The 24718-nt window shown below is 38.8% G+C and overlaps 1 protein-coding gene across 4 annotated transcripts in view; it reads left to right on the top strand.

Annotated features, from left to right (window-relative positions):
• TICAM2 (TIR domain containing adaptor molecule 2) overlaps positions 1 to 23753 on the top strand; it is a 33106-nt gene extending 9353 nt beyond the window's left edge. Inside the window, exons 1-4 of one of the 4 annotated variants that reach the window (XR_002124983.1) lie at positions 541 to 661; positions 8418 to 10851; positions 12085 to 12207; positions 23690 to 23753. Coding sequence is in view for 2 of the 4 variants with exons in the window: in XM_019651252.1 (XP_019506797.1) it covers positions 8477 to 9181 (705 nt within the window). In the remaining 2 variants the exon portion in view is untranslated. Of the gene's footprint in view, positions 1 to 540; positions 662 to 8417; positions 11141 to 12084; positions 13609 to 23689 lie in introns of those variants that run through there. The other 3 variants (XR_002124982.1, XM_019651251.1, XM_019651252.1) reach the window with 3 other exon arrangements.
• The last annotated feature ends 965 nt before the right edge of the window (positions 23754 to 24718 follow it).

Genomic DNA, 24718 nt, shown 5'->3' with positions numbered 1-24718 from the left:
AAGGAACAGCCTTGGGAGGCATACCTGATTCTTCTTTCTCTGTCACTCACCTCCCTGTGTCACCTCTACATACTTTGTCTCCACTGTCGCTTTCCTAGTTCAGGACTCTTTGCCTTCTCACTTAGGTAACTGCAATAGCCTCTCCACTGATAGTTCTCCCAGTTCTAAGGTCTTGCAGTCCTCTAGCCACGTCTCCTCACTATGACTGTTTTAACCTGCCTAAAACAACTCAGGTCATGTTGCTGCTACCCTATTTAACATCTACCAGAGCCTCCTGTCCGCCAACATGATCAAATTCAAAGTTCTGAGCACTATGTATTAGGCCTCTTCCATTCTCTAATCCTGTTTATTCCCTCCATTCGTTTTTCTCACCACTACCCTCCACCCCCCCACACACACACGTGGACTTGAACCATATAAACGCCTAGTGCAAAATGATCCTAACATACTTTACCCTGTGGGGCCTCTGTGTTTTTGCAAATGCTGGTACCTTCCGCATCTCTTGGCCTTACTCATGCAAAGTGTTTCCTGCTGCAGGTGTCCTTCCTGGGTATTTTCATAGCACCTGCCATCCTGAATGAAGCACCAGTGCAGTGAGTTCCAGCTGTCTACTAGTCCTGGCTTCACACACCCCCCCCAAACCAGCAAGTCTTGGTGCTGAGTAAGTTTTCAACACTTACTTTATTAATGACATCAAAATGTTAATTGAGCAAGTGAAGAAATCATTGATTTTTACATGTATTCGCCACAAGATGGTGCTGTTTAGATAAGAAAGAAAACAAAGCCTCTCAAGGCTGAAGGATTCAAGTACAGTACTAAATGCCTTAATTTTTTTCTAGATGCCTTAATTTTAAATGTGTTAAATTTCAGAGGCGATGCTTTAAACACGTAAGCTTTTTTTCTGTGGTAAACATGTGGGCATATTTAAAACTGTATACATGCATATATTTTATTTACTTACTATTGTTTGGGAACCTCTCTTCCCAAGTGGTCATGTCTTAAAAATACAACTGTAACCCTTAATTCTAGGGCAACAAACTTTTAAGGAAGGGTGTATTAGGGTTCTCCATAGAAACAAGAACAATAGATTAGAGAGACAGACAGAAGGAGGAAGGGAGATAAGGAATTGGCTCATGTGATTGTGGGGGCTGGCGAGTCCAAAATCGACTTTCTTTTTCTATCTATACTCACTCTGTTAATAATCTCATATAGTCTTTAGCTTTGAAATATAATCTATACACAGATAAATGCCCAATACACATCTCCTAGTTGGACCTTTCCCCCAAACCCCAGACTCTCTATTCTATGCCTACTAAACATCATTAGCAAATCCTCTCTACGTCATATGACATCACATCCTGTGTACATCATATTTGATTACAACAGGAGGCGCATAATGTCTGGCTGTGGTCAGTAAGACTGATCATTTGAATTAGGGTGCTGAATTTTTTTGTTATACTCATTGGATTTTCTATTTCAGATGCATTGGTTTACATTATATTGGTTGCTTTTTTTCAATCTCCATAGCTATATATTTTTTTCAAATTGCTTTATTTTTATTGTCTTTTTTCATTTTCATATTCTGTGATTTTTTTTTCAAGCCTTTCCACTGTGTTTAATTAACTGATAGGATTTTGAGTTATCTTTATTCCATTCTTTGCTGTTTCTATTTTTTCCTAATGGTGTTAGGCCCTTGACTTGTCCACAGTCTCCCTTTTCATCTAATTCTGTTATCTCATCTTTAATTTTTGTTTCATTGATTACATATTCTCTTTAGTGTCTCCTAGAGCAGTGTTACTCAAAATGCTTGTGTATAGTATTGTAAGAAGCATGCACCAAATATAGTACTAATTTACAATATAGTATTGTAAGTAAGCCATGCTGCTTTCTTCATTGAGAATGTCTTGCTATGAAAAAAATTTCAGCCAAACTACCGGTAAACAGCATACTTAACTAATATGTTGATTTACATCCTGGCACCATCTCCTTATCATGTCATAGACTGGCACCAAGTGGTTCCACGACTGGCACCTTGTCCATGAACTATACTCGGAGCAGACTGCCCTATAGCATAAGCATTTGTTGTGTAAATTTTTTTAGCTTTTTTCTTATGTATTTAATAACATAATAGTTGCTAACATTTATGGGGCACTGTTCTAAGCCGTTTTGATCTACATAAAAACCCTAAATGTTAGGTACTGTTATTATCGCCATTTCACACATGGCAAAATCAAAGTACAAAGATACTCAGTAACTTGTACAAAGTCTCCCAGTTTTTTTATATAGCAGGGCTGGGGTTTACATTCAGGCAGCCTGATTCCAGACCATGTAGTCTTAATAGAAATGGAATGTTTTAGTTTTCTTTTGTGTGCTGTGATTCTCCTTTATACCCTTTTTTCTATGTCCTGTAATATTTTTGCATATTTGCCAAGCTGTTCTTGTCATCTTATGCCTGTTTAATGTGGGGGACCCTCTTTTGCTTGGATATAAAGTGGACCCGTTCCGGATTCTCCTTTCTTCTTATGTCAGACCTGCTCTGTTCTTCCCTTCAGAACTTCATCCTGATGGGCTTTGTGTTTCCACATTTCTCTTGCCTGAAGGGATGTGACTAGCTCATTTGGGCTGGGGTCATAGTACTTGGTAACTTCTGTTGTTTTAGATCTTTGTTGGGACAAGGGGTGGTGGTGGGGGTGTCATTCTATCAAATTAAAAACGAAACAAAACAAAAATATCTAGCCAACAGCAATTTGGCCAAATCTATTGCTATTACAAATGCATTTGTCCTTTGATATAGCTATCCTATTTGGAAGAATTATTCTGCAGATGAACCAGCATACATTTGAAATGATTTTTGTTCAAAGTTATTCATTGCAGGATTGTTCATAATAGTAGTAGACTGGAAACAACTCACATGTCCAAGAACAGGGGACAATTATGGTACATCCACATACTGGAAGATTATTTCGTTGTAAATAATAAGAGTGAGGTAGTTCTCTATGTGCTTATATGGAAAGCTCTGACATCATAGTATTAAAGGGAAAAGCTATCTATTGATCTGCTGTTTGGGTGTGTATGTGTGTTTGTATATGTGTGTATGTATGAAGGATACATTTTTTGAAAAAACAAAGAATATATATTCAAAAAGAAACAGCATAAGGGTATAAGAGGATTTCAGAAAATTGACCACCTTAGAGGTAACAGGATGGATAATGAAGATAAGGATGAGGGTGAGACTTTTCAATATAAGTGTTTTCAACCACTATTGGGTAGTTGGAAAAGTCATGACGTATTTTGTCTGTGTCATTTATTTATATAAAGAACAAAGATCAATCAATGATGTATTGTCCATTTTGTTTGATAACCTTTTGCCATCTTTCAGTGAGCTTCATAATTCCTCATTCATAGAAGGACCTGTCTTTATTTGCGAAAAATTGAACAAGGTGCTGATTTACAGCCTCATCTGAATTGAACGTTCTACCACGCAAGAAGTTGTTTTTTTGTTTGTTTATTTGTTTTCATTGTGAAATACACATTTAAAAAATAATTAGTTTCAGCTGTACAACACAGTGCAATAGTTATACTTTTTACCCCTCAAAGTGACCACCCCCTCCTCCAATCCGCTGCTCCACCATCTCCCCAATATCATACATATCTATTACAATTCCCTTGACTCCACTCCCACACTGTACTCCACGTCCCCTGACTATATATATGTATATTCACTTATAGTTGACATACAATATTATATAACATCAGCTTCAGGTGTACAGTGCAGTGATCAAGCCTCTAACCCATCCATGATGCGGTATCCCTAACAAGACATATGACCATCTGACACCCTACAAAATATTTACAACATTATTAATTATATTCCTCGAACTGTCTTTCATATCCCTGTGGCAATATTGTAGTTATCTATTTATGCTGTCTAATCTCTTCCCTTTCTCCCTCATCCCCACCCCCCTCCCAAATTTGCAACGATATGGATGGACCTAGAGACTATTATGTTAAGTGAAATAAGTCAGTTGGAGAAAGACAAATACCATATGATCTCACTTATATGTGGAATCTAAAAACTGAATGAATGAGCAAAGTAAACAGAAATAGTCTTAGAGATATAGAGGAACAACATGCAAGAAGTTTTGAAGAGAGCGAAACAAGTGGAAGTCTGATGGCACAAGGTCAGGCGAGTATGGTGGGAGTATCCAAGCTCCAATAATTTTTGACGGGTGATCAAACTTGTGTGTGGTCTCAGGTTGTCACGATGGAACACAATTCCTTTACAATTAACAAGCTCTGGACGTTTCTGGATGATGGATTGTTCAAACTGTCCAATTGCCGACAGTACACATTCAAATTGATTGTTTGGTTCCTTGGTAGGAGCTCGAAAAACATGACACCTTTAAAATCCCACCACACTGAGAGCATAACTTTCCTCCGATGAATGTCTGCTTTCGATGTCGTTTGAGGCGAATCATCACGTCAGGGCCAAGACAGTTTGCACACCACATTGTTGTAAACAATCTACTTCTCATCACCAGTTATCAGTTGCTTCAAAAAAAGAACATTTTTCTCACATTTAATGAGCATATTGTAGATGGTTATACGCACCGTCAAATGAACTTCTTTGAGTTTATGTGGAAACCTAAATATCGAGTTTGCTTACGTATCCCAGCTTCTTCAGGTGGTTGTGAACACTTGAATGATGGATGTTCAATGTTCCTGCAATCTCTTCTGTCGTGTAACGTGAGTTTGACTCGATCAATGTCTTTATTTTGTCATCATCAACCTCGGTAGGCCTCCCTGACTGAGGAGCATCATTGAGATCAAAATCACCAGCATGGAATTTCGTGAACCATCATTGGCACTGACATTCTTTTTTTTTTAAAGATTTTTTTTATTATTATTGGGGAATTGGGGAAGGGGAACAGACAAGTTGCTGTCCTTTGGTTCTTCAGTCTAGTTGTGGAGGACGTTGCTTCACTGGCCCAAGTTGGCACCATCATTGCGCTCTTTCCGGGCGAGGCAGATCAGTCGTTGCCTTCTGGACGGCCGCTCACTGCGGCTGCTGGCCGCTCACGCTGGCTGCTGGCTACATACGGTATCCCATGGCAACCCACCTGCCACAGGGACTGCAGCCTACGCCGACGCCGGCGACTCACAGCAGCCCAGCTCCAGGTTGAGCTGTTGTTCAGCATCTTAGCTGTAGAGGGCAGTGTCACTGGCCCTCATATGTGGGATCTGAACCGGGGCCCTCTGGCATCCCAAGCCAGTTCTTAACCAATGCGCCACTCGGCCAGCCCGGCACTGACATTCTTGTAGAGCATTGTCACCATAAACTTTATGCAACTTTTCACAAGCTTGACACGCATTCTTCCCTTTATGGAAGTAAAACAGTAAAATATGGCCAAAAATCCACAGTTTGGTCTTCTATCTTCAACTTGTAGAATTTTAACCAAATTGCTCAATTTTTTTTTAGAATGAAGCTAGAACTGTCAGCTGTCAAATGACATAGCAATAAGATAGATGCACATGACTCTAGTACATCCAAAAATGAACTAGTGCCATCTGTCGCAAACATGCATCATAACTTTTCTGACAACCCAATACCTTTTCTAAAAATGTAAATTCAAAAGTGAATAGACACACGTTTTTATTCCTGTGAACAGTCCTTTCGTGTGCCTCTCCCTGGCGGCCATTTCACTCTCCTCCCATTTAGCTGAGGAGAAGGACATGAAACCTAAATGTTTTAACCCTGGTGCTGACCATTCCTGATGGGGAAGGAGAACTTTAAAGGAGACTTTCCAGAATTCTTTTTGCCAGCCTTCTCCTTATCCCCATTTCCTTCTGTGCTCCATGCCTTCCTTCTTTATGGAGATATTGACTCAGAGTGAGCACAATCATTGGTTCCCTCCTTTGCTGCTAGCCTTGAGAACCACAGTGATGGATCCGACCATTTCTCCATATCTGAATCACTGTGGTGGTGGGAAAGGCAGATCTCCAGCATACAGCTTTCAACATCTTTTTCCCTTGGCTGTGTCCTTACTTTCTCTCTCTCCACTTTAGAATGTCATAGTGAAGTTTTTCAGACATCGTTATTAACTTTCTTCTCTCTGGACTGCTTAGGGTAGGTATGCTTGAAAGCTGGAACAGGACATCATAGATTTCTGAAATGTTATGCCCTTTTTTGCTGACTGATGTTTAAGAAATATAAGGCATAAAATACATTTTAAAAAATTTATTTCAAAAGATTTTGTGATCTGGCTTGACTCACTATTTTATCTTAGAAATTGTTGACGCTTTTTAAAAAAAATTTTATTGGGGAGATGGGGGAGGCAAACAGCGTTGGGGAATCGGGGAAGGGGAACAGACAAGTTGCTGTCCTTTTGTTCTTCCGTCTAGTTGTGGAGGGTGTCCCTTCACTGGCCCATGTTGGTATTATCATTGCACTCTTCCTGGGTGAGGCAGATAGGTCGCCGGCCACAGGACAGCTGCTCACGGTGGCTCACAGGCAGCTCACACCGGCTGCCGGCTGCTCACGGTAGCTTATGGCAGCCCACTGCAGCTTCACTGCAGCCTACGCCGTCACCGGGACTCATGGCAGCCCAGTCCAGGTTGAGCTGTTGTTCACCATCTTAGCTGTAGAGGGTGCAGCATCGCTGGCCCTCATGTGGGATCTGAACTGGGGCCCTGCTGCTCAGAGCTGGCGTCCCAAGCCAACTCCTAACCAACACGCCACTGGCCAGTCCCATTGACACTTTTTATGAAGATCTGTTGTATGACTTCAGGGGCACTTATCTGCGGCAGCTAGTGATTAAGATAAAGATAAAGCAACTTTGTTAAGTTGCTTTAACAAACCTATCCTATTAAGTGAAGATCCTAGAACTGACACAGAAAATAGATGCCTCTGAATGGTTTAACAATTGTTTTATTATGCAGGAGAAGCTTCTTTAGGCAACTTCCCATAATAAAACCTTTTTTCATAAAGCAATAAGAAGTCAGCCGTTAATCCTAACCTATGAGGAGGGTTGAAATTCATTTGGCTTTATTATTTGGGATGTATGTGTGTATGTATGAGTGTAGCAGTTTAGAGTTAGTATGCTTTGGTAGTTGGCACAATGTACTCTGAAGTCAGGGCCTAAATTATAGATATATGACAGGCAGTCGCCAGCAACTCCTCTATTCAGATGCAGTAGCAAACCCTTTTACTCCTGACATACATTAGGAAGAAGCTCTCCCTGTGTTTTTCCTTATCTTTTCTTCCCATAACAGGTTTTCACCATTTTTACTCGTTTCTTCAACACCTGAATTATTTTGGTATATGTAGCTGTGTTACTTATGCCATTATGAATGTAATTCTGATTTCGTATTGAACTGTAGTCTTTGCCCATGAACAGCAAATAAAAATGCTCTGGAATACAGCCTGGAGGCCCCTATTTGAAAATATGGAACCTATATTTATCTAGTCTAAATTTTTTGTCTTTTGATAAAAGAATCGTACCATCGTGAAACCACCTATTTTGGAGTTGTATTAACAACATTGCCAACATTATCTGAATGTTTATTTAAACTAGATTCACATAGAGTACTTCTCTTTCATGGCTGATCTAATTCATCCACTCTGGAGTTAGGATTTTTAAAATAAAAGAATGACTGTAGACAAAAGTAATTTTTTTGTTGATTTCACTGGGGAAAATCACAAGTCTTTGTTTCCAGATTTCACTTCCAAACTGAGATGTTAATGTTTCCCTAGGTGAAAAAAAATGTTTTATTCGGTATTCCTAGGATTAGCTGGAAAAACAAGTTGCTTACTTTTAACAACCCTTATTACAATTCCTCTACCAGCCCCACTATAACAGTGCCAGACACTAGACAAACAAAAAAACTCTTAACCAGTGAGATTTGATATTGCAGATCTCTGTATGCTGAGTCAGTAGAGCTGCCTGCCAGCCATCTTTAGGATATATTTATTCTGTTTTGTGTTTGTGTTTGATACAAAAATAAATTGTGTATTTACTATTAGAATATTCTGTTTCTTTAGATTTTTCATGTTGCTAGTCTACACAATAATTTGATAGTGGAGAAGTTGGATTTAAACTCCAGATGGATAGAGGGGTATGGTAACTTTTCTCTAAAGTACCAGAGTAATTTATTTTAATCTGGAGGTTTATGGTGCTAATATAGTACCATTTACAATTTCCAGATGTCTCCTGTTATATTAAACTTACTACCTGTGGTAGCCTTTGTAAAGCTCACAAAAAACAAACGATTTTGTTTCTCAATGATCTGTGTGACATTTCTGTCTTAGGACCTATATATTGTAGGGTTTTTGAGGTTTTCAGGTCAAATGCAAGTTTCTGTTTTGAATGTTTTGATTAAATATACAATATTTTTCTCTTTGTTATTTTCTCTTTTAGAATGAAAAGAAATGCTGAGAAATAAATAAAGCTTTGCCCGTCTGACTTGGATATTTATAATGGGTATCGGGAAGTCTAAAATAGATCCCTGCCCTATTTCCCTCCCTTTGGGTAAAAGCTACAGTGTGGATGCAAGTCAAAGACATCATGAGTCAGGTTCCAAGAAATCTGAAATCTCCCTGTGTGATGTTGCTGAGCATAGCAGTACAACAGAGATGCCAACAGGAGAGCGGGAGAGAGCTGATGAAATGGAAGAGGTGCCTGAAGAGGATTCAGAAGAAGAGGTGTTCCTCAAATTTGTGATATTGCATGCAGAAGACGACATCACTGAAGCTCTCCGAGTCCAGGATCTGCTACAAAATGACTTTGGCATCAGACCTGGAATAATCTTTGCCGAGATGCCATGTGGCAGACAGCATTTACAGAATTTAGATGATGCTGTGAATGGGTCTGCATGGACAATCTTATTATTGACCGAAAACTTTTTAAGAGATACCTGGTGTAAGTTCCAGTTCTATTCATCCCTAATGAACTCTGTTAACAGGCAGCACAAATACAACTCTGTTATACCCATGCGGCCCCTGAACAACCCCTTGCCCCGGGAAAGGACGCCCTTTGCTTTGCGAACCATCAATGCCCTAGAGGAAGAAAGTCGCGGCTTTCCTACACAAGTAGAAAAAATTTTTCAGGAGTCTGTGTATAAGACACAAGAAACTATATGGAAAGAGACAAGAAATATGGTACAGAAGCATTTTGTTGCCTGAGATGGAACACAGAACACATGGCTGGCTCTTGTCTTGTGAAACAAATGATTTATCTTCACTTGAGAAAGCAATTTCCTGGAAAAGTTAAATAAAAGAGATCCTTATTCTTACAGAAACCTACAGAGCACAAGAAAGATAAATTTCTGCCGGACAATCTATAGACTTGTGGTACTTTTTGCTGTTTCAGTAAACTTGGGAACGTCTGAGTTTCAAGAACTTGCCTCTCACCATTTTCTTAGTTCATGAATATGACAAAGGATATTCTCAATTCATAGTCCTTGTATTGAACCTTGAACAAAAAGTTGTTGGATAGACCTTTTAAAAATATATAATAACACTTCCTGTCACTGAATTTTGTTCTCAAAGGACACACCAAGAGATCTGACCACTTCCCTTTTGAGACACCTCTTATCAATGTTGTGATAAAGCAGCCCCATATTGTCACTCAGAAACCTGGATAGCTAGAAAAGAACATATGGAATATTGACTACTGACGAGTATGAAATCAGAAATAGATGTGAAAATGGTGGGGCTTTTAAAAAACCAGTCAACTGTATTTTCTTCCTGCTGGAATTTGCATATTTAGAGGCAATTCCCACCACTGATCAGCAAGCCCACTTTGATAGTATGGTGGTTAGGGACTCCACGGAAAAGTGTTGAGATGTCCCCTGGAGCTGGAAGGTCCCCATGTTCGTCATTTTCTCTAACAGGGTTTTATTTGCAGAGCTTCTGAAAGGTGCATGATTGTGTGTCTTTGGCCGGATGATCAATAACCTCTCTTAGGGTAACCTTTAAAAATTCCTCTCATGCACAATGAGAGAAACTTTCTATCCAGGAAGTATTTCTCAGTTAGGTGTTTAGAGTAGCCTGACTCTGTGTGTGTGTGTGTGTGTGTGTGTGTGTGTGTGTGTGTGTGTGTGTGTGTGTTAGATAATTTTTAGACTTTGGAGAGAAGTAGAAGATGTGTTTTTTCTCCTCTTCTAGTACCCCACACTCATAGCAAACCAGAGAATCCCCAAAAAGAACTAGCCCTGTTTCTCACTGCCCTACTGCCCCAGCTGAGGTTGAGGGAGAGTTCTCAAATACAGACTGGGACAGGGTCGGGTATGAATCATGTCATGTAATGCGAAAAGCACCTGACGGGGCTCAAGAGACCTGGTTCTAGCCCACTCTGACACTGAGGATGAATGTGACTCTGGGCAAGCCATTACTTTCCCTCTTTTACCTGTGAAATAAAAGGACTGAATGGATGGATCTCTAAAGGCCTTTGTTCTCTCCTACAATGTGAACAGCTAGGAACCAGAAAAGGGAACAAGAAAAAAAAAAAAGAATTTTATAATATGATATGATTTTATAATGTGATAGGTACTGTAACAGTTGCAGGAGGCTTTATCTATGCTTACAATGAAAGGGCAGCCTTCTGTGTTTTCAGCGTAATTGATTTCAAATGCTGTCCATTATGCTTTTATAGTCACAGAGAAGAATCTGCTTACTCAGATTTTCTTTAAACATAATTTTTTAGAGACCCTTGAGCAAAGACATTCTGCCTAATTTTTTTTTCTCAGTATCCCTTACTAGTACAGGGGTCTACTCACCTCTGTCTGCAGCCCACCTCTTCATAGTCATGAACCAAAATGTTCCTTGAGGATCATTCCCCAGTAATCCTGCAAGTAAGTCTAACTCTCTTCTTTACTAGTACTTATTAAAAGGAGATTGTTTTCATTGCACTGTGACATTTTCTTAACCTAAAGTCCCATTCTATCATAGTAGCTTACTACTCACTTTTCTTTTTTAGTTTTAATACGTTTTTTTTTAATTGGTTTCTTTGTTGTCATACTGCTTCCTTTTATCTCAAATTTCACACACCAACAAAACATTAATCACCCACCCTTTGTGCCTGCCAAACTTGGAGCAATTGATGCTAGATGGTATTTCTTAAATAAATGTTTTTATTCTTTACCCTTGACTGAACTTGATTATTACTGCAATGAAGATTGTAGAGAAGTGTTTTGAAAAGAGGCATCAATCTGTACTCTTCTGTAGAGCACGAGGTACAATGTCTCACTCGATTTGCAGTTCAGTATACTTTTTATGATGAAAAATGTTAAGTACCAAGTAACTGTATATATTGAACTTAACATTTGTAACAAGGGATTATGAAAATAACTAAACTGAGGATGAAAGAAGGGAAAGGTGTGGGCTTAGTTGTGTGTTTGTGTGTATATACATATGTACAAATATGTAGATTTAGATTTGCACACACCTTTAGGGAAATTCTGGAAAATTTTTCCACATGCTGGAGAGCTTCCATTTTGAGCACTCTGTGGGCCCCATTGCCCACCCTGGAGCTTCACAGAAGCTTCAGCTGTAAAAAACATAAACCAATGCACATGTCCTACACCACAAGGTAGACTCATCATCTACCTTAACAAGAGGTCCGTCCCCTAAAATACGGTGTCTCAAAGGTGTCATTAAAAAACCAAGTTCTTACAGACAGTGGAATATTATTGCAACTTAAAAAGGAATAAAATTCTGATACATGCTACAACATAGATGAACCTTGAAAACATTATGCTAAGTGGATGAAAGCCAGATACAAAAAGACAAATACTGTATGATTCTACTTATATGAGGTACCTAGAGTAGGTAAATTCATAGGGACAGAAAGAAGAGTAGAGGTGACCAGGGGCTAGAAAGGGGGAGGCAAGAATAGGGAGTCATGTTTAATGGGTACAGAGTTCCTGTTTGGGATGATGAAAAAGTTCTGGAAATGGGTGCAACTTCGTGAATGCACATAATGCCACTGAATGGTATGGTTAGAATGGTAAATTGTGTGTGTGTGTGTGTGTTTTACCACAGTAATAATTTTAAAACCCCAGCTTCTTTTCCATATTTTTGCTCAGCCGTTCTCAGTGTTCCAGTCGAGCTCCCCTCAGAGTCGTATCAAGGTGGTTCCAGCGTCAGGCACCATAAACAGACGTGGCAACGTCCTGCTTAAAAAAAAATGACAGGAGTGATTCACCCAAGTAAGGAAAAATATTTCAAACTGCATTATTGAAAATTGCTTATATGTGGGATACTAATTCTAGTTGGTTTTATTATTATTTTAAAGTTCTCCTCACCTGCATCCGAGTGGACTCCCCCTACCGCCCCCCCTTCCCCTACACCCTCGAGTGCCATAGCTGTGGAGTCGGCCCACCTGCGTTTGAATCCCTCCCCGTCCCCTATAAATTTATGATCTTGAGCAAGACAGCTAGCCTTTGGGACTCAGTGTCTTCATCCTGAAATAAAAATAATACCTCCCTAGTAGGTTATTTTGAGGATTACATGAAATAACACATGTGAAGCACTCAAATAGTGCCCCCCACACAGCTACTGTACCAGTTCTCGGCTGCTAGAACTTCTGTTACCTTCCCACATTTAATCTGCACCACGGGATGGGAGAGAGGGCAAATACGAGTTTATAACTACCCCAAACCCTATACTTACAGCCCTTGCAACTTGTGGGGAATCGATTTTAAACAAAGAAAGAAATGCTGGGCCTTGTTTCTGTGTGCAGTGCAGTTCCCATCTGGGCACTGGAAATGGAGAGAAGCCCTTTGATCAGCAAGAGATATGCGAGCTGTTAAGGGTAGGCGTGGGTTTGGAGGGGGCCGGAGGCAGGGAGAATGCAAGAGCATGGCCTGGGGACTGGAGCAAGTCAGGGAAGTTGGATCATAAAGTAGAAAAGCAGGAACGTGGAGTCTAAGAGTGCCAGCTCTGAAGCCAGGTCGGAAATGGCCCAGGTACGGATGCCTCAGCTGTGTTTTTGTCGCTCCTCACCTCAGAAGCAGTGGATGAATGTATGCATTTGAGTTGGGGGGCGGCGCGGGGCGTGAGGAGGGTCATTTAACTCAGCCCTTTTCTGGGACCGAACAACCTGTAGATAATTTTGCCTCATTTGGGAATACACATTGATGAAGTTTAGTTAATCTGTTCTCCCTTGGGGAAGGCGGAGGGGGTAGTGAGAGAATCACTGGTCTGCTTTGCTCCAATCCTGTCCTGACTATGTGGATTTCTACCCTGAATTCATGGTTGCTTGCTAGACTTAACCCCCTCCAGTGCAAGTCACGGCTCTTTTCCATTTCATTCCCTTGCCCTTAAGGCATTGGTTGGGCATTGGAATGAAACCAAAAGCTCCTGTAAGGGCCCCAGGCCTCCGTGTGTAGGGAGTGACACAGCTAGTTACAAAAACAGCTTCCTTGGCTTCTCTCATTGACTGCAGCTCATTCTTAAACCCCGAGCCGGGTTGCTGACTGTGAGCATTGTTCCAGAGCCCTAAAAAGCCCAAGCACTTCACCTCCACATAGTAAATAAAACCTTGGATTGCGAGTAACATGGTTTGCGAGTGTTCCGCAAGACGAGCAAACATTTCTAATACATTAATTTTAACGTGGTAAACAAGCGATGTCTTGCAATGAGTAGTTTGTTTCCAGAACAAATTATGCTCGCAAACCAATGTATTACTGTATTACATTCACATGTAGATGAGACTTTGCAGAGCCATCTCCCTGCTCAGTAGAGGGTCCTGCAGGAAAGAAGTCAAAGCGATTTCACAGACTCCTGGGGAAATCTGAGTTGGCACCCAAGTTGCTGAGAATATAGGGTGGCTTAGTATAAATATCCAGTTCAGAATTGTCTCCTCCATAAGTCCCACTTCACGGTTGAGTCAGGCCATTTCCTCCTTTAGGTTAAGCCTCTTGACCCCTGACTGGGGTGGCCCAGGGCTGGGAGCTGTTGCACACAGCATTGCTGACAAGGTGTGTTTGCCCTGGGCACTCAGCCCGGTGCCTGTGTTCTCTTCCTTATCACAGTCTTACATTGCCCTGTCTTAGTGTCACCTGCTGGGAGGGTCATGGGGTGATGGTACAAAGTCTGAAGGGCAAGGAGGAAGTTTCAGAAAGCTGCCAAGCCCCTGATGAAATGAAACCATAGCATCTGAAAATTGGTGTCCTTAAGTCAATGACTAAAAGGAATGAACTAACACAAGAGAACCAATGTTATTGTCCATGAACCTGATGTTTCTTATGAGATTCCAAGTTAAAAAACGTATTTGATTTTGAATATTTAGTAGCTGGATAAGAATAATAATCTTACGTAATTTTTATTACAAGTCATATTTGGCCATCCACTTTGCCAATTAGCACATTAAGTTTGAATTGGAGTAAATAGTACTTGAAAGTGCCATAAATTAATAACTCAGAGCATGAAAGTTATTTGATTAAAAGCTCAACAAGTTAACCTGTGGGGGGCGGGCAGTCGCTCTCTTTTCTTTGCCAGTGCACTGGCTTTTGCAACTGTTTACTCCAAAATTTATGCTGGTTCACACCTCCCTCCCTTTCTGGCATGAGCAAGAATTGGTCTCGGGGGAAAATAACTCCTTTATTTGGTATAGCACTCCTCCCATTCTCTTCAAATAGAGTTAGTTCTGAGTCATTTTACTCTGAGGTGAATAAATAGGAATGCTTTTTATAGCAAATAACAGGAACCTGCATTTGAGCAGTTTCATAATCTAATTAGCAATGTTCCTTCCAGGTACGTACTCAAACAACAGGTTCAAAACAAGGAAATGTCTACACACTAGCTCCTCCCAGGGGATTTCCATAGATACACTGGACAGGACACATAACCAGTTTTACAGATGTCTTAAGTATATTTATAAATAAAAACACTGTTATGTGATTCTAAACTTATATTGTGGTGATGGCTGCACAATTTTGCAAATATATCTATACTAAAAACTATTGAGTTGTACACTTTAAATGGGTAAGTTTTATGGTATATAAAATACGGTATGTAAAAAAAAAAAAAAGAACAAATACAGAAAACCCCCATAGTTTGCAACAACAAAATTGTGATAACAGTTTGGAACAGAATTTAGCAATAGCTAATAAGGTTGAAAAGGGACATAAGAGTATCTTGTGAACCTAGCAATTCCTCCTCTGGATTTGTATTCTAGATTAATTATCCCACAGGCACCCAAAGAAGCCCTTGTGAAAAGGATGTCTATTTCAATATTGTTTTGTTATAGTGAAAAACTGGAAACAATCTAAATGTCCGCCAGTAGGACAATGCAGAAATACATTATGGTAGGTTCATACAATTGAACACTATAAAGCATCAAAAATAACAAAGCTACATATATATCAACTCGGGTGAATCTCAAAAACATAATGCTGGGTGGGTGGAGCAAGATATAGGATAATATGGACATTCTGACACCATTAATATAAAGTTTTAAAACAAGACAGCACTCTGTTTTTCATGGATACATACATAGGTGATAGTATATTATTTTCAATGCTTTTCTGTACATTTGAAATAGTTCATAATCATTTTTTAAAGTTGCACACACTTGTAATGGTAAGTATGTAGAATTTCCTTACACATGGTGATGATTTGAAGAATGAAAAAAATGAGGAAGACCCAACAAATAAATAAATTAGAGGAATACCTGCTGGTAATAATTGGTTTCGGTTTTTTTAACCTGTGTCAGGCACTTAATTTTCATTGTCTCCTGTTTCCACGTGGTTAGTATTAATAGTCCCTGAAAAACAAAGCTGGAAACCTAAGGAATAAGCCCAAATCACAGGCTGGTAGATGATGCAGTCCTTGGAATGTTAAGCGGCCTGGATCCAAACCTGGTGGTTTTTATGCTCCATAATACTGCTTCTCAATGGGCCTGTCTGCTTTCCCTTGGTGGAGATTAGGAGAGGTCAATAGCACAGAGAAAACCATAGCAATTTCTAGGTAAAAGCAAGAAGTGGCATGGTGAGGTAAGCTTGCCCTATTTTCAATCTTCGCCTAGTATGAATAACTCATGACGGGAGTCAGGAAATACGTGTCACAACATAACTGTGCTGCTGCCTAGCTAACTTTTTCAGTGTTCAGTCTTTAGGACTGAAATTCTGTCCTAAATGTTGCTTAGGACTCTTGTTTTCTTTGCTTTTGTTGCTCACACTGGATGATACGAATGTTAAAGGAAACACTGCTTCGATTTAGAGGGAGGAAGACAAACTAAGGGGACAGGATAAGTGGGAATTGTGTTTATTTCAAGAAAATTAGTGTTGAATCCATATAACTGTTTTTTTTGTGTCTTCAGAACAAAAAGGTTGTTCAGCAACGTACAAAACATTGACTAAATGAAACAAATATAGACATGTACATACACTCTACTCTGTGAGTTTCAGGAGGGGTTAGTTCTAAGAAAAATGATAACTTTTCATGCTTAGATTCATACTATAGGTAAAATTACTATAACAATGCCTATGTTTTGATGCGAGTGCAGCCTTTGGAGCCACAGTATCTGGGTTCAACCCCTGTTCTGCCATTTACTCCTTGGGTGACTTTTGGCAAATTAAACTTTCCATGTCTCAGTTGCCTCATCTGTAAAATGGATATCATAATAATGACTACCTCTTCAAGTTGTTGTGAAAAGTAAATTAGTTAATACAGGTAACATGCGTAAGACATGGGGAGGAAGGCATTCTAGGAAGTCACTTTCATGGCGACCTTGCCCACTATTCATGGCTGACCGCTAAGCGATTAGCTCAGTAATTAGATCCCAATTCTGATGGCCGCCCTATTTTTTCCCCTTCTAGACCATATGGGTTCACTTTCCTTGGATATATTTGCCTAAAGCCACAGAACAATCCATCTGCCACTTAAACAAAAACAGATTTATTGCTTTTAACGTAAAAAAAAAAAGTCTGTAAAAATGAGTCCCACCTTATGGCGGGCCTTCTCTGCACTGCCTCCTTCCAGCTGAGGCTGGATGTCTGATGCAGTCACACATCCAGTCATTGGAGCAGAGCCAAGAGAGAGAACTCAAAGGCTCTACTCTAAAGAGGGGATGACGTAAGGATTGGTAGTCATTGACCCCAGAGAGTCCAATACTTTCAGTGTTTCACTGAGTTTCATATCAGCTAAAGACCTGGCCGTTCATTCATTGGTCAGTCTGTGTGCTGTAGTAGTTACTGCATTGGTAGCAAGCAAGGAGAGGAAGGTGAGGGCAGCTCTAGCCTTGATTTCAGCCGCCAGGGAAATTCTGGCATTGGTTGATACTCTGCTACCTGGTTGGCATGGGGAGTAGATTTTATAATTCAGACTACCTGACAACTGGGGACTTAGAAGAACAATAGGTCCTGGTTATTATCCGCTGCTGAGATATTTCTTTTAGTCTTCCATGGACTGCCTCATTAGGCTCCAGGCTATTTTCTGTGGTTACAAAGGCCTACTCAACTTAAAAATTTTAATTCTATTTAATTTTTAAAACAGATAATGCATTCAAATGCTTGAAAATTCAGAGAGTACAATGAAACAATCAATTTCTATTCCCAAAACCAATTAATATTACCAGCTCCTTGTGTGTTCTTCAAAGATACTCTGCATATACAATCCATAACACCTGTGCGTATACATGTATCTACCCACACCTATCAATCAATCTCAGAGGTCATCCCATATCAATACATGAAGAGCATTTGGTTGTTTTTATTGACTGACTAATATTTCATTGTTTTGATGTATCATAATTTATTTTAACCAATCCCTACTGATGGGCTTTTTGGTTGTTTCCAGTCTTTGCCATTACAATGCTCCTATAACAAATAACTTTCTATGTGTGGAATTTTGTACTTGTAGGAATGAATGTGTTAGTAAGATAAAAGCCTAGTGGTACACTTGCTGGATCGATAAGCACGTGCATCTGAAATGTTTATAGGTACTGCCAAAGGGCTCTCCTTGTGGTTACATCAATTTAGACTCTTGCCAACATTATAAGCACCTGTTTCCCCAGATTTTTCCAAGGGTATGTCATCAAACATTGTGATTTTTGCCAATCTAGTAGGTAAAATATAGCATCTCAAAAATAGTATCTCATCGAATTTTTAATAGGAGGTTTTTTAAAAAAGTAAGGCTTAACACCTTTTCATGTGTTTAAGAGCCTTTGGTATTCCCTTTTCTGCGAACTATGTGTGTTTACCCTTTGCCTGAGTTTCTATTGGATTATTGGTCTTTCCATATTGATTTGTAGGGGCTCTTTATGTGTGGGATTAATTAGCTCTTCTCTGAGATTTAAGTTGCAAATTTTTTTCTCAGTGTAGTTTCTGTCTTTGTTTATAGTAGTTTTTTTCCATGTAAACATTTTTTATTTGTAAATAACATAATTTATCAATTTTTTCTTATATCTGAGCTTTTTTTTCTAGTTTATTAAAAATTATCTTCTGATTTTTTTCTAGTACCTTTATGGTTTTATTGTTCTCATTGAAGTTTTTGACCTTTATGGAATTAATTTTGGTGTAAAGTGTGGAATGTTGGTGTAATTACCTTTTTCCAGTTGTTCTAACACCCGTTTGTGATCATCTATATTTCCTTGATAATTTTAAATGCCAGCTTTGTCATCTATTAAGCATTCACATAGGTATTTTGAGCCTATTCCTAAACTCCGTAGTGTTTCCTGTTAATCTGTCACTCTCTTGTCAACATCTTTATCACACTGTTTTAATTATTGCCACCTTATAATATGCTTTAATATCTGAGAAAGCTAGTCTACCTTGTTACTCTTCATTTTCAGAATTTTTTTCTCCTATATTTGCTTAATATTTTATATGAATGTGAAATATTAATTTTAATATACTAATATTAAAATATGCTTATATTGCTATAAAATATCCTTTTGTTACTTTTATCAGGACTGCCTTAAATTAATAGCTGAGTTTAAGGAGATTTGATATCTTGATGATGATGTGTGTCTTCCCACCTAAGAACATCTTATGCCAAAAAGCAACATGGATGTGCCATCCTGGAAGCTTTTAACAAAAATGCCAAGCATTTGTATGCACTATGTGTGCCAAGGGTTTAACGCAGGCCTTGCATCAGTGTGTCAGTACTTTTACTTTAGGACTTAGGCAAAATATTTCAATTTTTTATGTTGTGATAGTGTCTGTAAAATTATTAAGCATTTTTATTTTAAAAATATGTATTAAGAAGCTTAAAATTCATATTCTAATAATTACGTTCCAAAGCAAGACAATAATTAGAGATATGTAGAAAACGTTGCACATAAGAATGCTTATTGTAATATTCTCTATAACAAAAACTGGAAATAATATAAATTCACATCAGTAGGGGTTTGATTAGATTATGCTAATCCTTATCTTGAAATACCATTCAGTAATTCAAAGATTTTCTCTTTATAAATATTTAACATAAAAATTCCAGTTATGATTTTAAGTAAAAAAGAAAAAAATCAAAATATAGTTAGTATGGCTCTAATTTGTTTTTAGAAGTTGAATGTGTATATATTATGTACACTTTGAAAAAAGACAAGAAGTCAGTAAATCAAAATGTTAGCATTAGCCATTTTACAGGGTTGGATTGTGGGTGATTTTTTTCTTTGTGTTTTGTTGTATTTTCCAACTTTTCTACAAGAAGCAGTATTATTTTATAATTTACCTAATGTAATTCTTATGAAAATCTTAATAACTAGCTTGCATAATAAGACTATGGTTGAATAACAAACATAGGAGGGGTAGTAGTGGTTGAAAAATATTTTCCAAAATTGGAGCAGCCTATAAATACTGAATGTTCCTCCATTTTTTTATGACATAATTGCCCTTCCTGAAGGAACTCACTGAAATCATGGTCCCATTCATGAATGGCTGATATATAAAAATATAGCTTTAAAAATTGTGGTTTGTAGGACAAAATGTGGTTTGTAGGACTAAAGAAACACAATAGTAAAATTAAATGTGCATAATTAGAATGAAAAGTAATCATTAGACAATTTTATGATTTTCAAATAGCTTGTTGCACACTTCTTGTAAAACAAAACAACAGAGAGAAATCAACCATTGTTATAATTTTATTGTCAAACAAAAATTTAACCATCTCTAAGTCAACAAGAAGAAAGAGAGTCTAATGATAATATTGTGATTTGGATCATGAGCAAGTGAGGATGCCAATATGTCTGCCATGTTTTTACTGCCACTGAAATATCCATTCCATGTGGAGTATCTGCTTTCTGTGATGTGTTTATAATTTCTCAGGATGAGTGCTGGAAGCTGTCTGCTACTAATCCTGAGCTGAGGAGTTGTGTTTACTACCTTCAGACACAGGGAAATATGAGAACTTCAGCTCAACTTCAAGAAATAACAATTAAGTTTGCGAACTCATCCTAGACGAAATGCTGAATATCACCACAGTCACCTTTGAAGTACTCCCCTTGGGAAGCTATACACCAAAGCCAGTGCCTAGTCTAGTCTTCAAAGCAATTTTGGAACTCTTTTTCTGGAATGGCCATCAGAGCTTTCATAGTATTCCTCTTGATGTCTTGAATGTCATCAAAATGTCCTCCTTTCAATATTTCCTTTATCTCCGGGGGGGCCAGATCAGGTGAATAGGGAGGGTGTTCCAATACAGTTATTTATTTACTGGCTAATAACTCCCTCACAGACAGTGTCATGTGAGCTGACGCATTATTGTGATGCAAGAGCCATGAATTGTTGGTGAAAAGTTCAGGTCGTTTAACTTTTTCACACAGCCTTTTCAGCACTTCCAAATAGTGAACTTGGCTAACTGTTTGTCCAGTTGGTACAAATTCATAATGAATAATCCCTCTGATATAAAATAAGGTTAGCTACATCGTTGCAACAAGCTCACAAACTTAATTGTCCACCTCGTATATAGTCATAGGATGTAAAATACAGCATAGGGAATATAGTCAATGGTACTGTAACAGCTATATACGATGTCAGAGGGGTAGTGGATTGGGGGGAGTTATCACTTTGTGAGGGGTGTAAATAACTAATGTTGCTTTGTGCACCTGAAACTTAAAAAAATAAACAAATAAAAGAACACACCTACCTGCATATAGTTCTGCTCTTGGCCAGGTGAGGCTACAACGAGAAGTCCTCAGTCTGCAGCTTGGAAGAGGGCTCTCACCTGAACTTGACCATGCTGGCACCCTGATCTCAGACTTTCAGCCTTCAGAACTGTGAGAAATAAATTTCTGTTGTTTATGAGCAAAAAAAAGGAACTTGCCTGTAGTTAGACAAGGTAGGTTTATTACTTGCTGCAGAGAGGAAGAACATACATCAAGGGGACTGACAGAGCATCTCAGTAAAAGGGCATTAGAACATATTATAGGAGTGAGGCTTTGGTTGCATAGTTTGGAGGAGGGTCTAAAGAGGTGGGGTTCTAGATCAGATGTAAGAAAACAGGCAATTCTATAATTAGGTATCAATAAATCTTATCTATGGAGGGGAGATTAGAACAAAGATAAATTGTAATTTCTAATCAGTAGCAATCATCTTGGCCAGGTGAGGAGATATTTGGTATTTTGTAGGTGTTACACTGCCTTTGTTTTTGTCTGTGCTTGGACAAAATTATGGAGGGTGTCAAAAAAAATTATTGGGGTGACTTATTTTGTCTCATTTAACCTTGGTCTTAGAGTAACCTTGGTTGAGGTTGATGTCCTCTGAGGTGAGTTATGTCTAATAGGAAAATCACATGGCCTTGTTGTGAGTATAAGGCAAGCTTCTGAAAGTCAGGGACTGTCATTTTTGTTTTCTTTCTTAATGCAAAGTGCAACAATATAAGATGCACACATGCTTTTCTATATGTAATGCTATGTTTTGAAATTCAAAATTAAAGTCAATCAGGGCCGGCCGAGGGGCGCGTTGGTTAAGAGCTGGCTTGGGACGCCAGAGGGCCCCAGTTCGGATCCCACATATGAGGGCCAGTGACACTGCCCTCTACAGCTAAGATGCTGAACAACAGCTCAACCTGGAGCTGGGCTACTGTGTGTCCCCGGCGACAGCCCCTGCTGCAGTGGGTTGCCATGGGCTACCGTGTGTGGCCAGCAGCCAGCGTGAGCGGCCAGCAGCCGCTATGAGTGGTCGTCCAGAAGCCCACGACTGATCTGCCTCACCCGGGAAGAGCGCAATGATGGTGCCAACTTGGGCCAGTGAAGCAACATCCCCCACAACTAGACTGAAGAAAAAAGGACAGCAACTTGTCTGTTCCCCTTCCCACAATTCCCCAGCGCTGTTCCCATCCCCCAGTTCCCCAATAAAAATCTTTAAAATAAATAAATAAATAAATAAAGTCAATACAATGATGGTACTTTAATATGAAGGAAGGAAAATTCTGTTGTTTCTTTTAATAGGTCCACGTTGGGGAAATTCTGTAATTTTCTTTGGCTGATTTAAGGAAGTTAGACTGGGAATACATCAACAATAGCAGGAAAATATTTCCTCAGAAGGGTGTAGTCTCTGACTGGTCATATCCTTCATCCTGGTGCAAAAGATAAAGGATTTTCTACTTTATGTTTTATTCATCCACATTTATTTTTTGACGATCAAATCCCAGCTATCCTTAGTTTTTAAAAAAACCAGTGTTTACTTTTCAAAAATCCTTTGACTGTCCCTGGTTTCTCTTTGTATCTATTCTTGTTTATATAGTTAACAAAATATTATGAAAGATCATGGTAATGACTTGTTAAGTAATGTACAGGGAATGGTATTATAAGTCATAGATGAGCTTCAGTTGATGTGCTTCAGTTCTAGAAATGTCTTAATGGGCAGTTGCAAACATAATAAACCATGAAAACATAGAAGTAGGAATAATGATAAAAGCTGCAATTAGATTCTGGATTACAAGTTGAAAAATACGTTATGTAGGAAAAAGTCAAGGAGAAACTTAATGAAAGCATTTTAGTAAATATCATTTCTGAAAAAAAAATTTTTTTAAAGATAGTTTTTGGATAATAAAGGAATTATATGTTCAACTACTGACCCAAAATAGGCATAAAACTCTATCTCTCTTTCATACACAAGATTCCTAATATATATGATTTTAACTTAAACAGGATTTTATCTTTCATTTCATTTATTTACTTATTTATTCCACTCATCCCCCTATTCTCCTCCCCTTTGGCAACCATCAGCTTGTTTTCTGTATCTATGGATCTATTTCTTTTTTATTTATTCATTTATTTTGTTTTTTAGATTCCACATGTAAGTGAAATCACATGGTGTTTGTCTTTCTCTGACTTATTTCACTTAGCTTAATACCCTCTGGGGATATTATGCTAATACCCTTCATCTTTGTTGCAAAAAACCATTTTCTTCAGAAAAACTATAGAAAACACCTGTATTCAAAATTCTTTTTGTTTTTTTCATGTGCGAGATCTCAAGGATGAGGATAACCTTCGAGCTTTCCCATTACTTTGTTTTTCTTCTTTTGTGCCTGGCTATAGTGAGTTACTGTTTGTTGCTTCACCCTTCTCTTCCAGATCATATTCCATGCAGACCTGTGTCTGTGATAATATTTATAACCTATTATAGATCTATCTTCAATTACTATGCATACATGCAAATCAACAATAATCTATTGTATGATGTATCCAAGGTGAAAGCAAAATGAACATCATTTTGACTGTTGCTCCCCTTCCACATGTCCTGACAGAAAGGCTCTACTATGAAATAGAGGAAGCTGGCTAATGAGGAAAGAGGAAGCCAGGCTAATGGCTTGGCTCTGCAGAGCTCAAGATGCTTGTCAGTGGAAGGTAAGGGTGAAGATGCTATTACTGTGGTTCTCAACCTTTACTGCACATCAAAATGATCCAGACGGTTTGTTAAAACACCAATTGCTGAGCCCTCTCCCAAGAGTTTATGATTCCTGAGGTGCAGGTAGGGCTGGAGAATTTGCATTTCCAGAGTTCCCAGGTGATGCTGATACTACTAATACAGGAACTCACTTTGAAAACATTTACCCAATTGGTGAATTGCTCTCTGTTGAACCCCAAGCTATGTGGGTTATATGGTCCTCCTTTTGGATCCAACCTTTCGGCTGGGATCAGGTCAGGGTGGCCTAATTTCAAATCTCTTCTTGTTACTAGTCCCCTTGTCTATTTCCTGGACTCTTGTCTAGAAACTGAGTCTTGGCACCCAGTCTTTTAAGGCTGGTTCCTTACAGTTTTGCAGGCTTTTTGCTCATGTCACTGATCCTTTGTTTCTCTAATATCTTAGCTTGGGCTCTGGATCCTTGAAAAATCTTCTCTTGGCCTTACCTCGGGCCTGCCTCCCACACCCACATGATTTGCAGTGCCTGCCAAACCCTCTGCTGCCTGCCTCAACCATTCTTGGCCTAACATGTTCTGTTATCACCCAAGTCCCTCATGAAACTTATCACCTATAGAATTTGGATTTAGTGCAGTTCCATTGCTGTGATTCACATCATGAATTAGAATTTCCTTGGGCATTTAAGGGAAATAGAAATGTGTGACTTGGTTGAGTTTGAGATATGGGATTGTGAGCTGTTGAATCATTATAACTACATTAGGACAATGAGCAATTGATGATTTGGATTGACTTCAACTGTACAAAGGCAACCAACATTGAACTTAGTCAATACATATTTAAGAATTGTGTTAGTTTTCTCTTGCTGCATAATAAATCGCCACAAGCTTAGTGTCTTGAAGTTGCACCCATTTAT

This window comes from Hipposideros armiger, unplaced genomic scaffold (genome assembly GCF_001890085.2).
Source record: "Hipposideros armiger isolate ML-2016 unplaced genomic scaffold, ASM189008v1 scaffold_156, whole genome shotgun sequence".
Lineage (NCBI taxonomy): Eukaryota > Metazoa > Chordata > Mammalia > Chiroptera > Hipposideridae > Hipposideros > Hipposideros armiger.
The sequence above is the reverse complement of the archived record's forward strand: the minus strand, read 5'-3'. Positions and strand labels throughout refer to the sequence as shown.